The 23,251-nt window shown below is 57.7% G+C and overlaps 2 protein-coding genes across 18 annotated transcripts; one reads left to right on the forward strand and one right to left on the reverse strand.

Annotated features, from left to right (window-relative positions):
- Positions 1 to 3,277: 3,277 nt before the first annotated feature.
- Positions 3,278 to 12,974, reverse strand: LOC102013757 (chromosome unknown open reading frame, human C3orf18). Of its 2 annotated transcripts, none has more exons than XM_005410303.1 (5): positions 12,891 to 12,974; positions 9,503 to 9,846; positions 6,838 to 6,863; positions 6,088 to 6,217; positions 3,278 to 4,892 (listed from the first exon to the last, which is right to left on the reverse strand). In XM_005410303.1, exons 2-5 carry the CDS (start codon positions 9,728 to 9,730, stop codon positions 4,812 to 4,814), a joined length of 465 nt encoding a protein of 154 aa, XP_005410360.1. In that variant the 5' UTR covers positions 9,731 to 9,846; positions 12,891 to 12,974; the 3' UTR covers positions 3,278 to 4,811. The 2 variants fall into 2 exon arrangements, with proteins under 2 accessions (XP_005410360.1, XP_005410359.1); XM_005410302.1 differs by lacking the exon at positions 12,891 to 12,974 and adding an exon at positions 11,413 to 11,676.
- On the forward strand, positions 11,773 to 23,073 carry Hemk1 (HemK methyltransferase family member 1). 16 transcript variants are annotated; one of them, XM_005410293.2, is made up of 13 exons: positions 11,773 to 12,051; positions 13,884 to 13,968; positions 14,049 to 14,444; positions 15,539 to 15,630; positions 15,932 to 16,025; positions 19,538 to 19,672; positions 19,924 to 20,033; positions 20,307 to 20,356; positions 21,260 to 21,368; positions 21,680 to 21,905; positions 22,140 to 22,294; positions 22,446 to 22,559; positions 22,664 to 23,073. In XM_005410293.2, exons 3-13 carry the CDS (start codon positions 14,214 to 14,216, stop codon positions 22,743 to 22,745), a joined length of 1,398 nt encoding a protein of 465 aa, XP_005410350.1. In that variant the 5' UTR covers positions 11,773 to 12,051; positions 13,884 to 13,968; positions 14,049 to 14,213; the 3' UTR covers positions 22,746 to 23,073. The 16 variants fall into 16 exon arrangements, with proteins under 16 accessions (XP_005410350.1, XP_005410343.1, XP_005410354.1 ...); XM_005410286.1 differs by lacking the exon at positions 11,773 to 12,051 and adding an exon at positions 12,981 to 13,070; XM_005410297.1 differs by lacking the exon at positions 11,773 to 12,051 and adding an exon at positions 12,981 to 13,070 and having other exon boundaries at positions 19,969 to 20,033.
- The last annotated feature ends 178 nt before the right edge of the window (positions 23,074 to 23,251 follow it).

A 23,251-nucleotide genomic window follows, 5' to 3' on the forward strand; every position in this document is an offset into this window, starting at 1 on the left:
ACAGTTTGTAGAGGTTTCAGTCCACAGTCGGCTGAGTTCAAGGCAGGGAGGCGCGGAGAGGGGCGCGGTACAGGAGAAACACCCCACGGCAGGGCAGGCAGGAGGCCCCGAGTCTCCCTTCTCTTTTCGTTCTGTCCGGGTTACAAGTCTACCGGTTGGTGCCACCTACACCTGCGGGGAGCTTCCCCCTTAAGTGAGTCCATCGCTCACATCCAGTACTGTGCCAAACCAACCAGTGGACTAATCCAGTACCAGACACCCATGACCCAGTCACTCCCCAGAGTCACTCCCCTTTGGGGACATCTAGAGATAAGCTATGAGTCCCTGCAATGGTACCTGAAGCCAGGGGCTCTTGGGCCTTCCCTGCCAGTGGCTCCCGCTCAGGAGGCCGCTCCTCACCTGCCCTCTCCCCAGCACAGCAGGTCGCCATTAGGAAGGCGCACAGGCCCCAGCTCTGCTCACCCCTCCAGCTGGATTCCGGCTCCTTGTCCAGCCTCCAGCTGTGGGCTGAGCTGTGTCTGGCTCATCGAGGAAGGCCTTGCGCCCCCTGGGTGGGAGACAATGCTGCTCTGCTGTCCTCTCTGTCCACAGATTCAAACTCCGTAATATCAGCCAGAGAAACCCTCCGGACACCCTGGCCCCTGGCCCTTCATCGCCCCCAGCCCACACAGCAGTTCCAGCCCTCGCCATACGGGACAGAAGGTGCCCGAGGAGCCCGACGGAGGGCTGTGAGAAGCAGGGCTTCCTCCTTGCCCCGGGAAGGTCTTTGACACACTCCTTTCTAGGCCAGAGGCTGGGAAAAAAGAAGCCCCCTTCCCCGACAGCTCTGAGTGCCGCCCGGCCCTCTGCTCCCGCCACAGATCCCTTCCTGGAAGGAGGCGTTCACTCTGGGTTTCCTTCCGGAGCAGGGAAGACCTCCCCGACTTGTCCCTACACGTGGCTGCCCTCCTCTACCTCCCTCAGGAGTGTAGGGGAGACGCCCAGGAGCACTGATAGCCGCCCTGCTCTGCTACTACAGGAAAAGCCCTGGGGTGGGCATGAGAGGGGCACTATGGAGGCGCACTGGGGGGCACGCCAAGGCAGAGCTAGGCCCGGTGGGAAGCAGCCTGTCTCCTCCTGCTTGGTGCCGCCACAGGGGCTCCCCGTTTTCTCCTTCTTCCTCCCTTCCCTCTCTGCACCTGCTGCTCACACTCCTCAGCCCTTCTCAGCAAGACCAGAGTGCGCGCTGGGCGGTCACAGATGCCGCTCCTGCAGCTGTCCCCACCTGTGCCCTCAGATGCCAGGCTGATGGGGATGCCCAGCCTTTCTTGGGCTTTCCCCAGAAATCCTCAGCCCAGGTCCTCCGTGTAGAGGCCCCCTGAGCGGCACGGACGCACAGGATAGGTAGGGGCGTCTGTCCCAGCCTCTCAGCACCCAGGCGTACCTGGCCCCACACCCGCCTCCTTTTGCAAACTACACTGGGTGTAGCACCTGTACCCACACACCCTCTTTGCCTCCACTTGATGTCTTCTCCTGTCTAGGATGATGGACCGTAGTACTGAGCTGCCACACCTCCGGAGGAGGCCACAGCATGGTCAGAGCAGCGCTGGAGCCTCTGGGCTCCTCTCACTGCAACTTTCCTCTGCATGCTGGAGGCCTCCCACTGTCCGCCTGCCTCCAGAAGACGGGATCTCTTTATCCACTTTGGCTTGAAGGTGACACCTCACCCTATGAAACAAGACGTTTATCCCCTCGTCCCGTTCTGCAGTACAATACTGGGGACTGAACCCACCCAGGGGCTTCATACTGAGCTACATCACTGGGTCTTTAAAATTTTTTTTTAGTTTAGACAGGATCTTGCCAAGTTGCTAAGTTGCCCAGGCTGGGCTTGAACTTATGCTCGTCCTGCCTCAGCTTCCCAGAGTTCTGAGATTACAGATGAGTGCTACCACGCTTGGCTGAGGTTACCCTCCTCTGAAGATGTCATGTACCGCAAAGTGTCACTGCTTCTGGCATGAAGCTCTGGCCACTATCAGAGGTTTTACTCACAGAAGTGTGTGTACGGGGAGGCAGGGGATCTTTTGAGGGCTTCAAGTAACAACGGCCAGGGCCCTCACAGCAGGCAGCCCATCTCACCTATCTTCGGGCCAGAGGTCATGAGGAGAGCCCTGGTCAGTTCCCCAGGCTCGAGGCCCAACCAGTCAAGCCTTTCCCTCCCATACTTATCAACTCCACATTCGGGGTAATTTGGTTTTCCTCTAGGACGAGGAAGAGCTGGAAGATACAAGGTGGGGGCAAGGGAAGCGGAGGTGACTGTCCACAGGGATAGCAGCCCTGTGTCCATCAGGAAAGGGGTCTGAGGCAGGCAGTGAGAGACAAGGACATGGGGTCCTCTTGGAGACCCCTCAGAGCCTTGCTCCAGAGGCCCTGTTCCTTCAGGATCCCCAGACACCAGCTCTCTGCAAAGCCCATGCTCCTGGGCTGAGGGGCTGCCAGCAGGGTGGATCGCACAGCCCCGCCCTCCACCCCAGGGCCCTCAGGGACCCTGCCAGCCTGAGGGAAGGAGGCTCCTTCCCAAGAGCAAGGCCGTCACTGCCAGGCCTAACTATGACCCATGTGGGCAGCCCATGCTGGGTGCTTGGGTCTCAGCTTTACCTGAGGCCCTATCCAGCACCCCCTCCCCATTATAGGCCTGGGGGCTCCCCCAGCCTTGTTTTCATGTTAGTCTGAGGCTCAGCTCTCTGGAGCCTCACTTAGGAGTACCAGCGTCTGGAAATTTCAGTGCTAAAACTGGGACATTCCTGAGAAAGCCAGGATGGCCATCCTAGCGTCGTTCTTCTCCAGAACTTTCTGTATCTCACAGGTGAGTTCCACGTACACAACCCCAGGGGCTGCCCAGCCCTCACCCACGCCCTGCAGCCCTGTGCTCCAGGGGAGGCCGTACTACTGTGCTCCTCTTTGTGTTTCAGCCTCAGCTCCTGCAGACTCCGAGGTGCCAGACGACCCCACCCCGCCCCATCCTTGGGGCTGAAGCCTCCTCCCTGCTTGGTCTCACAAGGTCCTCTCCAGCCGGGAAGTGGAAGGCACTGTGACCCCGGTCCACAGCTGAGACATAAGAAAGACCCCAGAGTGCTTTGAACTCAGGGCCAGAGCCTTTTCTCAGACGGGTGAAGGAAAACCAAACGGACTACCACCTTACAGCCGGATCCAAGTGACCACCCCAGGTGCCCCAAGCCCTTCCCCCTGGTGTCCCATCCTGAGGTTTCCCCCCCGGGTCACAGGTTCCCCTCTCTTCATGTAAACATCTTAATTACATCTTTAATGCTCTCACAGCGAGATACTGTGAGTTAAATTACAGCTTTCTGTGCATCCTAAATTACCCGCAGCCCTCCAGTTGCTCAAGGGCTGATACGTTCATAGTGTCTAGAGGAGGGAATGCATTGAGAAGCTTCCCCGCAGGACCTCCGAAGCTGTCACCCCTGACAGCCAGTGGAAGACCCGTCTGTGCCAGCCTGCGTCCCGTCCGAGCAGGGCAGGGCAGTGAGGTGGTGAGGCAGGCGAGGGGAGACGCCTCTGTGCACCGCCATGAGTGCACGCATGCGCAGTGCAGAAGACTCGCCCAGCCCTCGAGGTCTGGCCTGCTCATGCTCCGCTCAGACGCCACTGGCATCAGCCGCCACCCTGCAATGCCAGAGAGGAGGCCAAGGGCCGAGACCCTGCTCCCACTCGACAAGCGCTGAGAAGCCCTCCCCATACAGATGGGGGAAGATGAAAACGTGGCTAGGCTTCTTCGGTGTTTTTCCCGAAAGGGACCCCTTTCAGGTGGAAGGAACTCCCACTGGCCTCCAGCCTAGGACCTGCCCTCTGAGCTCTCCCTGAGCCCCAGGTCCCCCCGATTTGGACAGGGAGTCGGCTTATTGAGCCCAGCGAGGACATGCAGTGGACAGCAGAACCTGGCCTCACTTCCCTCTTCCTTACCACCCTTGACCGCAGAAATCAGGGGAAGCAGCCTACCTGATCCCCCACTACGCACCATGGCATGCGGGTGGGCTTGGAGGGCAGAGCCCGTGCAGAGGTCTCCCTCCTGCCCCTGTGCTGGGACAGGCGTGTGTCTGTTTGTGGACCCATTCGTGTGGGTGCGGCGGCCTCTCCGTAGGTCTCGGGCCTATGTCCCTCCACATCATTTCCCCTAGCTCCTTCTCCCTCAGCTTCCACCCTTCCTTGGGCACAGCGAACAGGGACAGGTGGCCGGGAGACAGCACGGGTGCTCTGTGACTTGGATGGACCTTGGGTGTGAGCAGCCCTTCTCCCAGGCATCTTGCCTACTGAGAAGTTTCAGCTCCATCCTGGGCAACTCAGGGCCTGTAACAGGTGCTGTCCTACCCGGTCTCCATGACCTGGGTAGTGGCCTCTTTCTACCCTGGAGGAAGCCCCAGATTCCAGAAACAAGGTCTCTCCCTGACAGAGGGGAGCCACCTCCCTCCTCCCCCTTCCCCTCTCATCCCAGGTCTCTCTCCATTTCTTCCACTTTAGAGAAGCAGACCTTGGTGTGAGGGGTGTGGCCAGGAGGTAAGGAAGCCAGCAGTGGCTCTGGATTGGCCTAGTGTGAAGAATGCCCTCCATGTCGGGCTGTCAGGCTAGGAGAGGTCAGTGGCTAGATGGCTGGCCTGGAGAGTCAGCAGGTAGGTCCGCAGAGCAGCTGGGGCTGGCCAGCCCTTTCCTGTCTTGGCAGGGCAGGTCCTGAGAATAGGTCTGACAACCAGGTGATGGGCGGCTCTGTGGGCGCGGTGGCAGGTGTCTTTATCAGAGGTCCAGGCCTGTTCTTGGGCCACTCACGCATGGATGGCATTGGCCACGTCAGTAAACACCAGTCGGCTGGGCCTCTGCAGAGGGCCCTGGGAGGGGAGGGTGCTCTGCAAGGACACAGGCAGGGGCATCAGAGACTGTGACCATGGCCGCGTACTCTCTGGCCCAGTCACTTCCAGTCTCATTTCCTGGAGCATCCCTGTGTTTGGCACCAGCTCTGCCTTCTGCCTGGAATGCCCTCCTTGCAAGCTCAGCCTAGAAATGTGACTTGCTTTGGCTGACTCCTCCCCGACAGCCACCCCTGCTTGCCCTGTCACCTTGGCAGCACTTCCTGTGGGCTCTCTTGCAGAATTAATTACGCATGCATGTCCTCCCAGCAGGGGAGACCTTACCTCTGTCCCCCACCCCAGTAGAGGGACAGGCACAGGGAGGTTCATGAGAAACTGTCAAATGACCAGAGTCCAGCAGGCTGGGCGGACCAAAGTCCCTGGTGTGGCTTTTTGAACACCCAAGGATGCAATGTGTCCTCACCCAGCTAACACAGAACGGGCAGCAAAACCAAGGGGTCCCCTGACTCCCAGCCTGAACTCATCTGAGTCCAGAAAGAGGCAGAGAAGCTTGATGGGGCAGGGCTGACTCAGCCTCTGCATGATGTGTTGGCCCTCGGTCATCTGAGGGCATGGTGGCGAGTGATCAGATAGCCAGTGACTCTGGCAGAATGCTAATAGAGGGACCTATCCCTTTGGATACAGGAGGTAAGTTTGGTTGGGGTTTCCACTGGCCTGGGGCCTGACAGTGATTAGGAATCCACCAATCTAGTTGGACATGCCACTGTTCAAGAGCCTGACCCCATCCTCAATCAACTTGGGACCACAGGCCCAAGGAGCAGAGGAACCCAGGGTCCCAGCCCCCAACCGTCTCTGCCATTAGTCCTTTCTGGCTTTCCCAGCCAGTAAGTGGGAGTACACAGAGCAGAAATAGGATTTTCATTCGAAGATGAGAAAACTAGGCTCAGAAATGCCAGTGGGACTTCCACGAGCAGCAGATGAGAGCTATTAGGGCAGAGCCAAGCTGAATCTCGCTGCCCTGGGCCTGGCCTTGTGCAGTGAGTCTGTGAGTGGCCACGGGGCGATTAATTCTACCAGTTTCTGAACAAACCCGACGAGACCCATCTATGCAACAGCTGCCACCCGACCACCTGGCAGGTGCCGGCAGGACAAAGGGAAAGGGCAGAGGGTAAGGTAGAGGAGGCACAAGGGCCTGCAGGGGGCGGGGAGGGGCGGGGAGCCTGGCAATGCCCACCTTGTTTTGCATGGCCTGCAAAGAGGCTGCATCTCGCCCGTGCTCCAGCAGCTCCTGCTCCAGTTCGTCTTGCTCCTCCGTGGGGTCAAAGTTGTACATAGGCATGAGCTGGTGGCGCAGTTTCTCCAGCCTGGAAGTGCGAGCGGAGGCTGTGGGGGGGCAGGGCAGGCCCTTCCTCTCTCTTCCACTCTCCCTCCCAGCCCTGCTACCAGCTAGCTGGACCACAGAACACGACCATGCTGAAGGGCCCAAGATTTCCCTTGGGATTCAATGACTGACATGTTAGTGCCTGCAGTACCAGCCCTAGTGCTCCGATGGGTGGCCTGGGAAGGAACCGTTAGTGACTCCACCCTAGGTGGAGCCATGGGCCACGCGGCTGTTGGCTGTGAGACCCCCAGGGGCAGCCTGAGGACAAGGCCTTGCTGCAATCCACAGCTTCTGGGGGGTGGGCTGGGGGAGAGGAGTCGGTGGCAGTCAGTTCAGGGCAGTAAGGCAAGGATGCCCTGGCCGTTAGGTAAGGGCAATTCCCACCTTCCCTCCTCTTCTCCCCACCTCAGTTGAGGGTTACTCCTGGGTACCTACAGTCTTAACATCTGCCTGCCCTGTGGAGGAGACCCTGCTGGGGGCCCTCACCCTTTCCTGAGGGGAAGAGATCCTGACTGTCTGACCAGGGAGAAGAACCCATGTCCCCTGGTGCCCAGCCCAGCACCTCCCACTGGCTGGAGTTTCAGGCGGCAGCTGGGAAATTACCTCTTCTTCTTCCTGATGTAGAAAACCTGCAAGAGAAGGAGCAGCATGAGATGGTGAGGAAAGGAGGTCTCAGCTAGTGGAGAAGGCCTCAAAGGTGGGTGGCATGTTGAGGCTGAAGGGTGAGAGACCTGGGTCCCCGACCCTCAAGGTCCCTATCCCAGTGACACAGACATCCCTTCTGCCTGCCGCTGTTTGCAGTCTTTAAGTGCTTTCAGTGCCCAGACAGGGCCTAGGGAAACAGAGGTGGGGCCAGACCCGCCCTCAGGAGCCTGGCCTGCAGAAACCATTTAGTGTTGGCTGGGGGCAGGACTGTCACTGCATCTGTGACAGTGTTGGACACTTAGCACCTACCTAGGACTCCTCAGGGTCAAAGTGGGAGGGGAAAACTTGAGTGTGTCTCCTCCCCTCCCCCTTCCCCAGGCCCAGAGCTACAAACAGGCAAAGGGAGCCGCTGACTGGCCTGGCCACACTCACAGAGCAGAGCTCTAGGCAAGGCTCTGGGCAGGGACCCATGGGAGGCGGATGGCCCTCAGGGTCAGCAGCCCAGGCTAAGCCCCCAAACTCTGACACTGGAGGAACCTAAGAAAGCCCCTGTCCTGGATGACACTGTGCAGACATGAGGTGAAGAGCAGGGCAGTCAGAAAACATCTGACTGGACCCGGAAGCCCGGGTACCAAGCACTGAGGACAGGAGAGGTCCAGACTCCGCCACCATCAGCTCTTCCCCAGACTGGCAGTCTCTGCCCATCGGAAATGACTGCTTCTGCGTGGAAAGCCACATCCTGAGGCTGCCCCAAACCCCGTGTGCTCGTGGGGATAAGCATGTGTTACATCCTTCCCCTGGCTCTTTGGAGCCCACGAATAGTTTAGTTTAGTTCCCAGCCTGGCCCGGAGTTCCTCCTCCAGGACCCCAAAAGCCTGAAAAGAAAGTAGCATTTCCCTTCCTCCCCCACTCTCCCAAGGGGTCCATGGGGGGGGGTTGGGGGTGCCCCTTGCTCACAGCTCCCTGTGCCCTCTCTCTCGTGCCTCTTTCCCAAAGCCTCCTCCTCCCCGTGGCCTGTGAGTCAGAAGAATCGACAGGAAAGGCTTCCATCCAGTCTCCACTCCTTTATCCTGCTGCTGTCTCACCACAGCTGCTACCTCCCACCGCACCTCCATTCCAAAGCTTCCTCCCTCCTCCAGAAAGCCCTCCCTCCAGGGTCTTGCCTGCACCAGGCTCTTTTTCCTCTCATGTAAAGCATGAGCCTGGTGCTACCCTTCTCCTCCTTGTGCCCATGGCCTGGCTCAGGGCTGGCCCTCGGGTGGCACCTGTAAACCACTTGTCCCCTTGCCCTGGAGCTGCTTCCTGCTCTTCGCTGCTGTTGTCCCACAACCTTCTCACTTCTCCACCTTTTGCTGGAAGGCCATCCACCCTGGCTGGCTGAGCATTCTCCGAGAATAAAGAGAAGGGAACTTTACCAAGTTCCTAAGACAAACTATTTTGCTGAGAGTAACAAGCGCAGATTCTCATCATTTTGCCCCTGAGATTAGGGTGCCTCGGTCTACTTAACCTCCACGTGAATGCCAAGGGAAAACACTGGCTTCCTGCCCCAAGAGACACCTCAGCGCTGGCCTTGCCGGCATGTGCTACATCCTGGCCCTGCTTACCGGCCAGCAGTGGTTCCCTGGCAGCATTCCGGGCCTGCAGGGCCCATATGGTGACCCTGGTTTAACAGTAGCTCCAGCCAGGCCATGGGTGGACCATCTCAGCCCTATTTGTCACAGCAACATGCTCCTGAGCCTAAGGCCAGCAACCAGAGCCTGCAAGAGGCAACGGACAGAACGCCACTGCAGCAGGCCCTCCAGAGGACCTCAGGCTCACGCCTACCTTCTCTGGTTTCAGGCCGTACAGTCTCTGATAGTCCCTCAGTAACACTGTGAGTACCTAGGGACACCTTAGGGTGCATGCACAGCCCTCTCCCCGCTCTGTTCTGGTAGCTGCCTGAGTCTGCTCCTCTCCTGGCATGGAGGCCAGGCTCCCTCCTCCAGTCTCATCTTTAAGGTTGATCCCTAGCTTCTCTGGGCCACGCCGGCTAGATAAAAACAAACAACAGAAAGTGAAATCTCTTTGTTTTTAGCCCATTACTTATAAAAACCACAGGGCAGGACCTTGTCTCCCCAGCCCAAAGATCTGGCCCAGTAAGCATCTGTCAGCTGCATGTAAGAATGAACACTGCCAACAGCCGGCCATGTGCACAACGTCCTCCTTGAACTCCATGTCCCACAATCCATCCCGCCCACCTTTGGGCCCCTCGGTCTACTGCAGCCTCCTCCACACCCACTTTCCCCACTATCCTGCTTGCTGCTCACAGACCCTCCTGCTTCCCTCCACATTTTGCCTACCAAGGCTTTTCATCTGGAACACCCTTCTCTCCAAACCTGTGTGGCCTTCATTGCCCAGCTTAAAATACCACATATTCTTCAGAATCATTTCTGGGTCTCTTAAGAAGAATTGCCTCTCTGGTCTTTGGGCCCCAGCAGACAAATCTCAAGGGGTTGGGGTGGGTGGATTGCATTATCGCTAATGGACAACTGTCTTCTGATTAGATTTTCTACAAAGCTAAACACGGACTACCCTCCCCCACACAATACCTCCTGGGCCAGCCCCAGCCTGCCCCAGTTCTCACCACGGCCACAGCCAGGCCAATCACCGTGATGATTCCGAAGGACAGAAGCATGGTGCCCACACCAGCCGCCCCACTGGCTGTGTCAGGGACTCTAGTGTCATTGAAGCTTGTGGCTTCTGGGCTGAGGGTCTCAGAAGTGGGTCCGTCAGTGGTAGGCTCCAGGTCGGGCTCAGTGGTGGGTGGGCGGCTGCTAAACCAGCCCTGAGTAGATGAGATCCTGGAGCTCATGCCGACTCTGGGAGATGCGTGTGGTCAGTCAACCTGCCCCCTTACTTCTGACGTCAGGAGTGCCCCAGTCCCTGTGGTGGCCTCCTTGATAACAGGAGCTTCAGTCTCCCCAGGTGCTGAAAAAGAAAGAATAAAAACATGAGTCCAAGGACAGGGACACGGCCATGAGATAAGCAACATTTTTCTAGGCCCTGAATCCACGGGGGAAGTGAAGGCTTGGGGGCAAGGTCAAAGGTAAGTTCAGGGGACAGCAGGACACATATGCATAGCAGTTTCTATATGCACAGTTCCTGTGTACATTAGAGAACATGAAAATGAAGGCCTGCCACCTCTGTGGATAAGATGTTCTTAGTGACCATGCCCAGAAGATAGGGAAGGCAGTGGGGTTCATTGGAAGGAAAAGTTCCTCCCCAAAATAATACCCTCTACCTCCTCTCATTCCTCCTTCCCTACCTCCTCATTCCCTGTCCCCCACATCCTCCATCCTGCCTGAGGAAAAACTGCAGCCTTTTCTTCCCCTGGAGGGAAACACTTGCCGAGGGGTCAGACAGGCCTGTGTTTGAATCCAGTTCTGGTTGAGCCATTTAACTAGGGGACCCTAGGCGTCTCTCACTTGATGTCTGTGTCTCAGTTTTCCTGAGTCTAAGGGGAAGGTGTTAAGAATAACCCATAGCATTACAGGTTATTGAAATGTCAGAATGAACAGGTCCCTGGAAAAGCCCTGCCCACAGTGAGCATCCATGAATGTTCCATCTTCTCCCCCTGGCCAACACAGGTATAAAGGGGGGTCGCAAGAGGCTCCAGACACAGTCTGCTATTTGGTCCAGTCTGTGCTTAGAATGGGGATGGAGACTGGTGGACAGATCAGGAAACAGGAAGGAGCAGCTAGGCCAGGTCCCTTGGATGGGCTTTTCTGCAGGCTTTTGAGGGGGGTTGGTGGACCCTGATTCCCTGGAAGTACAGCTGGGCGATTGTAGGGACAAGGAACAGGCAAGGGCAGCATATCTTGAGAGGCAGGGATGGAGCTCCCACTTTGAAACGCCTTCTCACTGTCCTCCTCCTCTAAGCAGAGAGCAGATTTGTCAGCCTAGAGAACCCCGGGGAAGGTGGTTAGAAGGGATCCCAGTCACACTGCAGATGGGCAGGCCTGGAAAGGAGGGGTTCATAGCTCGCGGCTGCACATGTGGCTCCCTGTGCAGCTAGCTCATGGATATACATGGGTGTCTCCTTGTGCAGGTGTATGGGTGTGTGTGAGATATGCACACACTCATGACGGCCCTTAGGAAGGGAGCAGGTTGGCAGAGGGGCATGGGCCGCGTAGACCCGTCCCTCTCAGCTCTCTTGCTCCAGCTAGGCTAGGTAAGGCGTCTCGGGTTCTCCTCTAGCCCTGCCACTGACTCCAGGCATGACCTTGGGCCAGACCCTTAACATGCGCAGGGGCTAGGTTTGCTCCTCCAGCCCGAGGAGAAGGAACCTGCCAGCCACCTTCTGGGCCTGCCCCCTGGGCCAAAGAGAAGGGAAGGAAAATGGGGTGGAAGGGGTTGGCAGAGCGACCTTCGAGAACCCACAAGCTATTCTCCACCAGGTCCCTCTGTCCTCCCTGCCTCAATTCCATGCACGACTCCACTCCACGACCCTGGGATTCATCCATTCCCGCACAGAAGCGCGACCTCAGCACTTACTTAATCCTCTCCGGGACTCCGAGCTCAGTCAGAGAGGCTAGGGGTGGTGGCGGAGGGCGGGAGGCCAGGGCGGGACGGACATCCAGGCCCGGAGTCGGGGCGCCAGGTCTGCCCGAGGCCCGCCCTCCCTGCACGATCTGAGCCAGTGGCCGAGAGCACCCGCAGCCCGCCTGGGTGGGTGGGCAGGGCTGGGCAGCCGCTAGGTGGGCCGGGCCGACGGCCTCGGGGGATCCCCGAAGCGCTGGAGCCCAGCCTTCGACCCTCTCCGCGCCCTGGCCCCCGATTGGTTCCCAGGTCTAGAGCCAGCTCAGCATTGGCTCGCTCGTCTGTCATTCGGATATGGCTCCGCCCCCAGCGGGAGTCGGGAGCAGAGAGCCGGGTCTCAGTTCTTTGAGACCATCCCTCAAGCAGTGGCGGTCGGACCGCAACGCGGGTTCCAGACCAGCTGCACTGGCCACCGGGACAGACCGCTCCCACCCCGGGAAACAAACAAGCAGCCATACAGACGCGGAGAGGAGGCTCGGGAGAGGACTGGACCGGGAGTCCTTTGGGCTGTAGGACTGTGACCTTGAGCAAGCTGCTTCCCCTCCCTGTACCTCGGCCTTCTGCTCCTTGGGGGCTGTGGGGTGAGGGCTGTTGGTAAGCGACCCCAACCCTGGGTCAGAAATGGGGTTCAGAAGGCGCGCGATGCAAAGGTCATCCTGGTGACATCATTTGGCGGCCGGCGAGCTACCTGCATCCCCACGGCCGCTCCATCTGCAGCGCGGTCGTGGCGGGGGAAGCCGCACACGCCCTCTTAAGGGCCGGTCTGCAAGGAGCTTAGGGAGCTCGCGGCGCAGCTCGGTACAAGTGCATATGTCCGCGGCTCCTCTGTTTGGGACAGAGGCTGGAAACCACGTTTTTAACAGTAATTTAGGCGACAGTGATGATTTATCAGTAGATTTTGTCAGGAGGTGTCGACAAGCCATGCTTGCAGGACACTGCCATGAATTTTTTTGAAGGAAACGCCGAGGCCCAGAGACATCCGGGCCCTTGCACAAAGCTGTGCGACGAGTGGCCGACAGAGTTAGAATTGAAACCCACTTCGGGTGTGAGGTGCGGGCTCCAAGTCCTACACGCGAGCGAGGTCGCAAGCGGGGCTCGCGCAGGGTCAACGCTTGCCGGCCACGCCTCCTGCCAGCTCGGCCTGCGCCGTGCCCCGCCCCCGCCGCACGCCGGGACGGCCCCCAGCGCTGAGCCCCGCCCCCAGGTCGTGCTGGCCACGCCTCCAGCCGTCGGGCTCCGCCCTCGTCACCCGGGCGCCTTAGTGCGCGCCCCCGTCCCGGCCTGTTCTTCGGTTCTGCTCGCGTGCCTCCTCAGCCTGGCCCCTAAACTCTTGCTTTGGGCTGGAGTTGATCCCTGTGGTGACTTCAAGAAAGACCCTTCTAGGGACTCCCTGCAGCTCCTGTCTCTGGAGCGGTGGCCGCACAGTTCACAACCTTCTCTCCCACTCCAGAGCGGTGTCCCGGGAGGGACTCAGTGGCTTCAGGAACTCAGGAGCTGGGCGACAGGGTCTGCCCGAGCTCTTTCTCGACTGCGCCGACCCGGAAGCGCTGAGTCTGAGGGACATTGCCGCCTACGCACATCCGGGAGCCGATCCGCGCGCGGTTTCCTGGCCGGTGGGTGGGCGGCGTAGCCCCGGGGGCCCGTAGGCACTAGAGGTGGGGCCTGGGGCGGGCGCGCCGTGGACTGCAGCCCCTCTGAGACGTGGCCTGCCCTCCGTCGTGGTACAGCTGGGGAAACACAGAGAGGAGCGCGTCTGGGTCTCTGATGACATCCCTGCGGAGCTGGGGAGGAGGCTGCAACCCTGGCTTCGGGCTCGGCTCCTCCCGGGGCACCGCACGGGTTGGGCAGAGTCGCCTCCATATCCTGCCTGGGATCATGCTGGCTGGGCGAATCTGGGCCTGTCGCGACCCCAGCTGGAGCCGGCTTGTCTCTGAGAATGTGGCAATTAGCAGAGCTCGGTGAATGCTAGGTTGGACCTTAAGTCTTCCTGCAAGTAAAGTGGGCAGCTGGTTTTAAGCCTTCCGTTAAGCTTATTTGTGACAATGTAGATACAACATTTGAACTGTTTTAGTGGCTATTTATACTAACATTTGGGATTATGGGTTAAATTAGAAGGAGCATTTCAGCATCCAGATGCCAGTGCGTGCAAAATGGCATAAACAAAGCCCCCAAGCAAGGCAGTCTCTTCCCACAGGTGACATTAGAGCCGGTAACTCCCTGCTGTGTGATGAGCTGGCTCCTAGGGCCTTGACTTTCCTCCACCCGTGCACCCCTCGCCATGGGGTGGGGCTGTATTTCCACCTTATGGATGAGGAAAGTAAAAATCAGAAATAACGACTTTCCCAAGGTCCCGTGCACTGGAGCGAAACACAGATCTGTTCTGCCCCTGCACTTATGCCCCATCTCACCACCAGTCTGTTTATTAGCAGGGACTGAGCTGCAGAGACCAAGCCCACTTCTGCCAAAAACGTGAAGAAGACATAAGTGGCCACGACAAGAAAAATGGAGTAGGTGGGTGAGGGTCCAGACGGAGGTGACTGTAAGCATGTCCTTTCTTTGACAGCTCCTGCTTCTCCTCTCGCTCCCCTTAGGGTGAGGACCACTTTGAAGACCAAAACCATCTGGGAGCCAAATCAGAGCCTGTGATCTCTCATCTCCACACGGCCAGGCCAGAGACCATTTGCAGGACCTACCTCAGTGGCTGAGATCACAAAGAAGAGAGACACCTGTTGCCCTTGGGAGCCTTTTCCTAAGACATGGGGCCTTGGGGCCGAATGCTGTGGACTCTTCTATCTGGCCCTGGGGGGAGGAGGGGAGGCACCCAGGGCAGGGTCTTCGGCTCATGGCCACCCCATCCACCTCTGCCCAGGCTGTTAAATCCCACGGAGTTGGTCAGCCACTGGACAGGGGTCTTTGAGAAGAGAGGCATCCCAGAGGCCCGAGAATCCAGTGAATACATCGTGGCTCATGTCCTTGGAGCCAAAACAGTTAAGTGCAGTGTGATGGGAGGTGGGAGGACCCTGGGGAAGAGACATCTGGATTTTGTCTCGTTAAGAGTGCTTAGCTGAAGGTATTGGGAAAGGGAAAGAAATTGCTCAAAAGAGGAAACAACTGGGATTAGGGAAAGGAGAAAAAGAAAGAAGGAAGTATATATATATATATATATATATATATACACACACACACACACACACAAACATATATACACAAGGATGGCTGAGATAACTGTACTGCTGATGTCTAATGGTTCATTGGAAGGAACAGTTAAAAGCTTTATTTATTTATTTATTTATTTATTTATTTATTTATTTTTGGGTCTTTTTGAGACAGGGTCTCACTATACAGTTCAGGCTGGCCTTGTGCTCACTTTGTAGCCCAGGCTGGTCTCGAACTCCCAACGATCCTCCTGCCTCAGCCTCCCGAGTGTGCACCACCATGCCGGGCGTAATGGTTTATTTTTTTGGACCAATTTTACATGCTTATATCTGGTAATCTGAACAACTAATTTGAAGACAACAATATGCAACATAACCATTGTTGAATTCCTATCATCTTGTTTGGTGAAACTCTGTATCGTTTATAATTTTTTTGTTTTCACTTTTTATTCTTTTTAATGGTTTGAGTAATCTTGCATTCTTATATCTGGTAATCCGACCAACTTTGATGAAGAAAAAAATATGTAATATAACAACTACTGTTAACCCTTATCATTTTGTTCTGAAACCCTTGTATCGTTATTATTTTTGCTTTGTTTTGTTTTTGTCTATGTTGTTGGCATTTTGCTATTGTTCTTTTTTCAATTCTCTTTAAAATAAAGAAAATAATAAAAAGGAATCGAATTCTGAGACCTGCTGAAAAAAAGAGTGCTTAGCTGAGATGGATGGGATTTCTTTTTTTGAAGGAATGTGTTCGGTAGATGCTTATTAGCTCTTCTAGAAAACCGTGACAGTGTGCTGGATACTAGCAATTCAGAGATGGCTGAAGTAGCCAGTGCTGGACCCATGGGGCTTGTCCACATAAGAAACCTTGGGTCGGACCCTTGACCAGGGGAAGCAGCTGTTCACATTCTCTCTTGGGATAGTTTCAGAGCTTGCAGCCAGCGCTTTGGACCCAACCCTTGACTCCTCAACAGCTGCACTGTGTCCAGGAGCTGTGTAGCCGCCGATTGCAGAGGTAAGCACCAATGGGTCAACCCCGAGGGCTCTGTGTGGGGAGCACAGCTTCCCCCAGCCCCACTGAGTTCACGGCCAGGAGGAGGGAAGTGTCTAAGGACTAGGGAAGTATTGGGGTGAAGGAGTAGCAAGAGGGGACCAAGGTGTAAATAGGAAAAAGGGAGAGAGGCCGGGCCTAGGCTGGATGTCCCAGGACACTGAGAGGTGGCCTCGCTTGGCAGCCTTGGCCACAAGTGGCGTCCCTCGCCTCAGGCGTGGTCCTGGCTTAGGCACTGATGACCTCCTGGCTGCCCCCTCTGCAGGATGCCTGTGCAGTACATCCTTGGGGAATGGGACTTCCGGGGGCTCAGTCTGAAGATGGCACCCCCAGTGTTCATTCCTCGACCTGAGACAGAGGTGAGTATGCCGCCAGGATAAGACCAGGACGAGATGGAATTCAGGGGACCTGTCTTTCCCCAGACTTCCTCCAGGGGGTGCTGGGGCCTAATGATTGCCATTCTCAAGGGCCGTGCCTTTCAGACCTATCTCCTTGCTAACTGGGTTGGCTAGGGCCGAGAATACAGAGGACCCTTGTTGGCCCTATTGACTATTCTTGTGTCTCAAGCTGTCACCCAAGCTCTTTGGACTGACACGGTACACCCCAAATAGAGCTGTCCAAGTATGCGGCCTATTTTTACAGTTGCTCTAGGAGCTACCATGTGGGCTGTGGCCCTCCCAACCCATGAGGAACTAATGCCCTCCAGCAACTTCTTAAAAGGTGCGCAGAAGAAGTGGAGAGAGCTGTGCTAGATTCCTGGGTGCCTGGTCTGAGCTGGGGGACTGTAGGCAGTCACTGCCCCTCCTGGGCCTGGATGATGAACAGGTCGGACCTTCAGACCAGGGAACCTGTGATTTGAGGTCCTTGTAGTCCACTGTCTGGTGTACTAATTATATGCATCAGCCCCACAAATTCGAGAAGTGGACATGTGTGACCCAAGCGTGCTACCCCTTACTGAGGCATCGAGCTCTCGGGAGAGCTGCTTTCTGTGGTCCCTGGTCTTCCGTTTTACTTGGTGGATGGCAGAGCTGACCAGAGACAGCAGAGCAGGGCTGGAGTGGGACGGAACTGAGTAGGGCTGGTTGGCAAGCCAGAGGGTACCAGGACCGGTGCAGGTGTTTCTAGAAAGATACCCAGGCACACAAACATTCCTGGGAAGCATCAGGCCCCTTCCACCTGCCCTAGATAGGGACCCAGACCCCCTCCCACTCTTCCAGCCTCTGCCCCCCGCCAAGAAACCTCTGACTCCTCTCACCACCGTATCGTGTGGTTAGGAGACTGGATCTTTGCCTCATAGCCAGTGTTAGGGCGGGGGCTGTAGGAAGTGTGAGGCCTTCGTGAAGCCACGGGGTCGTCAAGGAGGAGCATGTGGGGATAGCACTTAGACTTCCCAGCTCCTCCCATGGGGCTGTCTCATCTAGGACTGGCTTCCAGAGCAGGATGTGGCCTGCCACCTGCAGGCCTTTGGGAGACCGTCCTGCAGTCCCCCACCCCAGACATGGGGCTTTTTGATCAGGAGGGCATTTGCCAAGCTCTGAGGCTGCCAAGTGTCAGGGCATGGGCGGGCAGCTCTCCTAGTGACCTTTGGGTCTCCGCAGAAGTGACCTGGAACCAGCCGTGTGTCCGGGGTTTCTGAGCATTGTGTGTAGGCGTCAGTTTCCATGTGGCCCCCCTTTCTTGGGTAGGTGTGGGCCAGGAAAGCAGCTTTGCTGCAAGAGACAGGGACCGGGGGTGCTGTGGTTGGGAGGCAGCTCCTACCTGACTGTACAGAGTTCTGAGAACTCACCAGGTTCACCCCAGCATGAAGCCACAGTGGGGCGGGGCGCTTTACCGAGAACTCTAGAGGATGTGGCCCCGGGGCAGCAGTGGGGAGAAGGCTGCAGGGGGGGGTGTAGTGACTGTTCTCTCCACCCACCGAGAGTAGTTTCTGAGGATGGGTACAGAAGTCTGAGGTACACAGTCACAAGTGGCTTGTGGCCTGACGAGTTGGGGTTTCCCTGGGGGTGGTAGGTGATTGCGTCCCCCACAAGACAGTGTGTACAGTAGGAAGCCCGAGGCTGGGGTGTGTGCCATCTGGCCTGGCCTAGTGTGGTGAGGTTGTGGGGACAGGGAGGCTCAATGCTTCGTCTAGGATGTCTTTGGTGGAGGTAGTGGTAGGTCCTGGGACCCTAGTGAAGGGGCCTATGGCACTCAAGTTCTGTTCAGGCTTTGGGTCACCCTCTTAGGGGGCTGTGGAGTCCATGTTGGGGCGGTGGACGGCAGCTGCCTGCTCCCTCCCTCATGCCCATGGGCCCCTGTCCCTCCAGCACTGTGCAGCTGACTTCTCCCCATATTTACTTGGAAGAGATGCCCGGAGGCTGTAACCAGCTCAGCTATCAGTGTTCCCCAAAGAGCCCCTGCTTCAGGGTGAGAGAGAGTCTTTACCGTTCGGGGAAGACGACCTGTAGCCTCCCTGGGGTGGTCCCCAGTGTGCCCCATGATGGTCCCCTAACCAAGATGAACCTCCTGTGATCTGGAGTAGGAGCGGGAACAAGAGGCCACTGGGGACCCAGTCCTCCGGTCTTACCCCTGCCCTGGATGGCCGGTCACGTAGGTGGCGTGTGTCTGAGGCCAGGGAGATTTCTGAAAGGTGGCTGGGCAGTGTGGCTGGCCGACGGGTCCTCCTGCAGTACAGTGGGAAGTCTGTAACCAGGAAACCCAGAGGCTCACACCCCCGACAAGTCTCCTCACCCTGCTGGCCTCTCGGCATGTGCCTCACCACGGGCTCAACCACAGCTCTAGACCACACGCTCCGGGCCACTTCCAAGCTCCTACCTACATCCAAGGGGAACCTTTCAGAAAGGGCCACGCTGCCCTTTCCCGTTCCTTGACTGGTAGCTCGGACCCCCATGCCAGTGCTGGTTGGAAGGGTTTCAGTCACTGCACAGCAGACGCCCTCCACCCTTGCCCCTACCCTGTGTTGGCTTCACTTCCTGCAGGGGACTGTCCCATACACAGTCCTGCGGGCAGCAGGTGGTAGGCAAGACACAGACGCCTTTTGTACCCCAAGTGACAGTGTCTGTATCCTCCCACTGCCCAGGTCAGTCAGGCCTCTGCTCCCACACCCCTGCCCCCTTTCCCCAGGTTCTCTGTATGTTACAGGCCCCTTCGGATAGAGGACTTAGGCGGGACTACGTCCCCACCCTGTGGAGAGAATTCTGCCCCTTTGGCCCAAGAGTCACTCTGGGGACCTCCCAGATTCATCTCTGTGAGGAAGCTAGAGACGGACCAGCCGCCGACTCACTTCTTCCTCCCTCCCTCCTGCCCGCCTTCGCTCCCTTCCCTTCCCTTCCTTTCCCTTTCCTGCCAGGCAAGTGCTGTACCACTGAGTTGTACCCACAGCGTTCAGCCTTTGATTCTTGAGCACTGTGAACCATAGACCAGGCTCCAGGTGGGTCCTTGACCTTTGGGCCTCAGTTTCCTTGTGGGCCAGTTGTGAGGACCCGACAGATTAATCCAGGGAAATCACCCGGAGCGGGGTCAGGCACAAAGAGAGTGGCCCGGAGCCATCCTTGAGCGTGGGACAGGAGAGCGTCTGGAGGGGCTCTGCTGGGGTCTGTTGTATTCTTGCTATGCAAGAGGGCTGGGCTCAGTGCTTTGTGAATGTGGCTTGTCCCCCGTGGAGAAGGTTGTGCTCACCTGTGCCGAGTTCTACAGATGGGGAAACTGAGGCATTAAAAGCCAGGGAGATCTGCCCATGGACCCGACTGACACGAAGTCAGCCTGACTTTGGCCAGCCGCTGTCTACATTCATTCAGGCTGTGGGTGTCTCTGCGAAGACCCCAGGAGCCAGGTTGGCACCAGCTCTGACCCAGACTCCTCTGCCCCACAGGAACTGGTGGAATGGGTACTAGAGGAGATGGCCCAGAGGCCCCCTCTGATGGAAGCTCAAGATGGCCCCTGGATTCTGGAGGTGGGCTGTGGGTCGGGAGCCATCTCCCTCGGCCTGCTGACTCAGCTCCCCAAGGTGAGCTCCCTCTTGCCCCTCTGCGCTGCCCTGCCCAAGCTGTGCCATGCACTCACTGCCCCTGGGGGTCCTTCCCCACATCCCTCCGCCAGAAGCCCTTGGATGTGGAAGAAGCCTGTCCCAGCCCAGCCTGAGAGCCTCCCGCTCTCACCCCGTCTGTCTGACTAGGCTCTGGCCGTAGAGAGGAAAACACTGTTGAGTGTTTCCTCTTGGTGGGAAGCGCAGGTGGGAGATGCAACTTCCTCTGCTAGGACCTGCACCGCCCAGCACTGCCTGTCATGTTTTTCTTCGGGCAGAGCCGAGTCATTGCTGTGGATAGGGAGGAGGCTGCCACCCGCCTGACCTGTGAAAATGCTCAGAGGTAGGGGGCCAGGGAGCCCGTGGATGAGCCTGGGGAATTGGACCTTGGAGCTTGAACTTGACCTTTTTTCACTGTCGAACCCACCAGTGTCGGATCTGCTCCAAAGAAGGGAGACGTAGCAGGGGCGGCCCCGCGTTAGTCCTCCAGCTTTATGAGTGGGCGTGGGCACTGGGTGTCTTGCTGGTCTAAGAAGGGTTCACTGGCCCTCCTCATCCTTGTAGCCGAGGGTCGGGTCTGCCCCCCATACTCACTCCCTCCTCTCCCTGTCTCCAGGCTTCAGGTGCAGGACAGGATTTGGATTGTCCCCCTCGATGTGACCTCAGGTACCCTCCCCCACCCATATTCCTTGGCGTGAGGATCCCGGCTCGGGTGCTGCGGGGTGGACGAGGCACCTGCAGAGATGGAGAGGGCTCCCCAGTAGTCACATGTGCACGGGCCATCTCAGACCAGGCCTTGCTGAGGATGGACAGGCTGCTGTCACCTCCTGGGCTGACATGACCAGGAAGGGACCAGTCACAGGGTTTTTCTTGCCTTCTTAACCCCCGTAGGTAAGGAGTTTTACTACAGTTTATTTATTGATGAGAGATAATTAAGCTTGAGAGAAAGCCCGTGGGACCAAAATGCACGAGTGCCCTCCCACTCTCGTCCAGCCTGGGAGGAGGCAGCCCAGGACTGCGTAACCCAGCCTTGGCTTTCACAGTGCCCTCAGGTTCCAGCTCTGGTGCTGGCTCTGTTGTGTTGCCGTGGGGTCCCCATGTGCTTCCTCCAAGGCATGCGATACAGGTGGTACATACCTGGCACAGGGTGAGACCGGCGAGGCTGGGCCTGCCCTCCATTGCTCTCAGACCATGTGATGTTAGGCAGAGCGTGGCAATGCCAGTGGGGTTGAAGACGGAAGAGGCTCTTGCTTTGCCCAGGCAAACATAGAGAGTTTCCTGGAGGTGGCACCTGGCATAAATATTGCTTACGAGGAGGTTTGACAAGCGGGAAACAGAGGAGGATGTTCTCGGTGGGAGTCTGCTTGTGAGAGCGTGCACACGCCTGGTCATGCTACTGGCGAGGGACCTGGGTACCAGTCTCTACATGTGCCTTTTCAGGTCTGGCGATAGCCCCAAGGTGTGACTTAGGAAGAGAGACCACCCAAGGGACAAGGTGGCAGGTAGAGCTGCCACCCCTTTTTTCTCAATGAACTAGTCACGCTGTGTGTCTCCCCTTTTTGACCACAGAAGGGAGCTGGACACATCTTCTGCCGTGGGGCCCTGTGGACCTGGTTGTCAGCAACCCTCCGTATATCTTCCACCAGGACATGGAGCAGCTGGCCCCAGAGATCCGCAGGTGCTGAGTGGGGCAGGCCTGAGAAGGCCTAGCGGGATTGGACTGCCCTGGAGCCCACACAGTCTGGGGGCGGGGTCAGCCGAGAGGGGCCGTGTGTTTAGAGGTGCGCTACGCGGTAGAGCCCACAGTCCTGTTATTCAGCTTGTGCCTCCCCACCTCCCTGCTTCTCACTTGAGGCTGCTCTCTGAGCCTCAGTTTCCCGCCTCTGAAGGGGAAGCAGTAGTGCTTTGCAGGGCCATGGGGAGGCCTCAGGGACACGGACACCATGAGGGCTCATGGAAGGTGTTAGTAGACGGGTGTGTCATTCACAGAAGAGAGGGAAGGTGCTTGTCTACAGTCTGGAGGGGCCGTGACAGGAAAGCTGAGACTGCGACCGTCCTGCGGCTTCACACAAGCCGTGCTGCTCTCACCTGCGCTGGGGGCCAGGGAGCTGAGGAGTCCCTGAGTGGGAGCAGTGGTGTGGGGCAGAGCTCCCTGCTTTCTGGGCCCTCAGAGGTGGTCAGGGCCAGCTCTAGACCTCCTGGACCAAAACCCATTGTAAGCACCCCACTGAGGAGTGACCCCATGTCCTGGGGCAGGCTGTCTGGGATTCAGCAACATGCCCGCTACTGCCTGATGGGAATGCTGCCCACAGGAGGTTGGGATGTAGGAGCTGCCTTCCGTCTGGGGGAGCCACCTCCTCTGGGTCCTCACACTTGCCTCTCAGCCTGGAGTCTGAGTTCCAGGAGATGCCGTCTAGTAGAAGCCTTGCCTGGATCCCCTACTTTTCAGACATACGCTACGCTGCCTCCCAGCAGCCAGGGTCTCACCGCTACCATTTACCTGTTCAGCTATGAAGATCCAGTGGCCCTGGACGGTGGCGAGGAGGGCATGGACGTCATTACCAGCATCTTGACCCTGGCGCCTCAGCTCCTGAAGGACTCTGGGTAGGGAGGGGCCTGTCTCCGGCTCTTCTGTTCCCCGTGTGTACTGGGCACACCCTGGTAGTCATTCTGCCTCACCTCTCCCAGCCTGGGCAACCCCAGACTGCAAGTCCCGGCCCTGCCCAATTGAGCTGACCTGTTTCCTCCCCTATAGAAGCGTCTTCTTGGAAGTGGACCCAAGGCACCCGGAGCTCGTCAGCAGCTGGCTTCAAAGTCGGCCTGATTTACACCTCAGCCTTGCGGCTGTGCGCAGAGACTTCTGTGGGAAGTAAGCCCCCCACAGTCCCATGGCCACAGGGATCCTCCTCTTCTCACCCACCGTGCTTGCCCTGGAGCTCTGGTGCAAACCGGCTGTCATTCCTGTCTCCACAGGCCCCGCTTCCTGCACGTGCAAAGGTCTGGGCCGCGGTGCAGCTGCCCCGCAGACCCTCGGCCAGAGCCGCAGCCTGCCTGAGTGCCGGGCGGACCCTTCCAGGAGTGGTGCATGGTGCTTTCCAAAGCCCAGGCGCTTGCAGCACGCCCGTGGCTGGCGCTGTGCTTCCTTATGATGCACACTTCTGAGACTCGGAAGCCGGGGTGGAGGTGTCCGTCCTGGGGCAGTGAAACGCAGGGCGTCCACAGTTCGGCTCACAAGCAGGCAGACCCAGGTTCCCAGTCCGGATCCAGGATGTCACTGTGACCAAGCGCAGGTCACTCCATGCGCTTTGCGTCGGTGTTGCTGTTCAGGTCCTGGGAAAGGTGGACAGTAAAGTATCAAGAGCCTGGCGAGTGGCAGCCCAGTGGTTTGGTTGTGGTTTGTGCGTCCCTGCTCCTCATCCCTGGACAGGGCAAGGGTGAGTGCTTCCTCTTGCCCCAGCAAGCCTGCAGTTGTCTGCCTGCTGGAGGCAGACACCTCCTCCTGTCCTTGATACCACAGAGCCCTGCACCGAGAGCTCCCTCCCCGACTGACTCGTCCCGCAC

Source organism: Chinchilla lanigera, unplaced genomic scaffold (genome assembly GCF_000276665.1).
Source record: "Chinchilla lanigera isolate Chin_1 unplaced genomic scaffold, ChiLan1.0 scaffold00131, whole genome shotgun sequence".
In the NCBI taxonomy this organism is placed as follows: domain Eukaryota; kingdom Metazoa; phylum Chordata; class Mammalia; order Rodentia; family Chinchillidae; genus Chinchilla; species Chinchilla lanigera.

Excerpts from the sequence above, each read along its gene's own strand:
- Hemk1 (XM_005410293.2), top strand. The coding sequence starts at position 14,214 with ATGGGGCCTTGGGGCCGAATGCTGTGGACTCTTCTATCTGGCCCTGGG. Across the intron at positions 19,673-19,923 it reads TGCTGACTCAGCTCCCCAAG|GACCTGCACCGCCCAGCACT; the intron begins GTGAGCTCCCTC and ends TTCCTCTGCTAG. Across the intron at positions 20,034-20,306 it reads ACCTGTGAAAATGCTCAGAG|GCTTCAGGTGCAGGACAGGA; the intron begins GTAGGGGGCCAG and ends CCCTGTCTCCAG.
- LOC102013757 (XM_005410303.1), bottom strand. The coding sequence starts at position 9,730 with ATGAGCTCCAGGATCTCATCTACTCAGGGCTGGTTTAGCAGCCGCCCA. Across the intron at positions 6,864-9,502 it reads TTGGCCTGGCTGTGGCCGTG|GTTTTCTACATCAGGAAGAA; the intron begins GTGAGAACTGGG and ends CTTCTCTTGCAG. Across the intron at positions 4,893-6,087 it reads TGCAGGCCATGCAAAACAAG|AGCACCCTCCCCTCCCAGGG; the intron begins GTGGGCATTGCC and ends GTGTCCTTGCAG.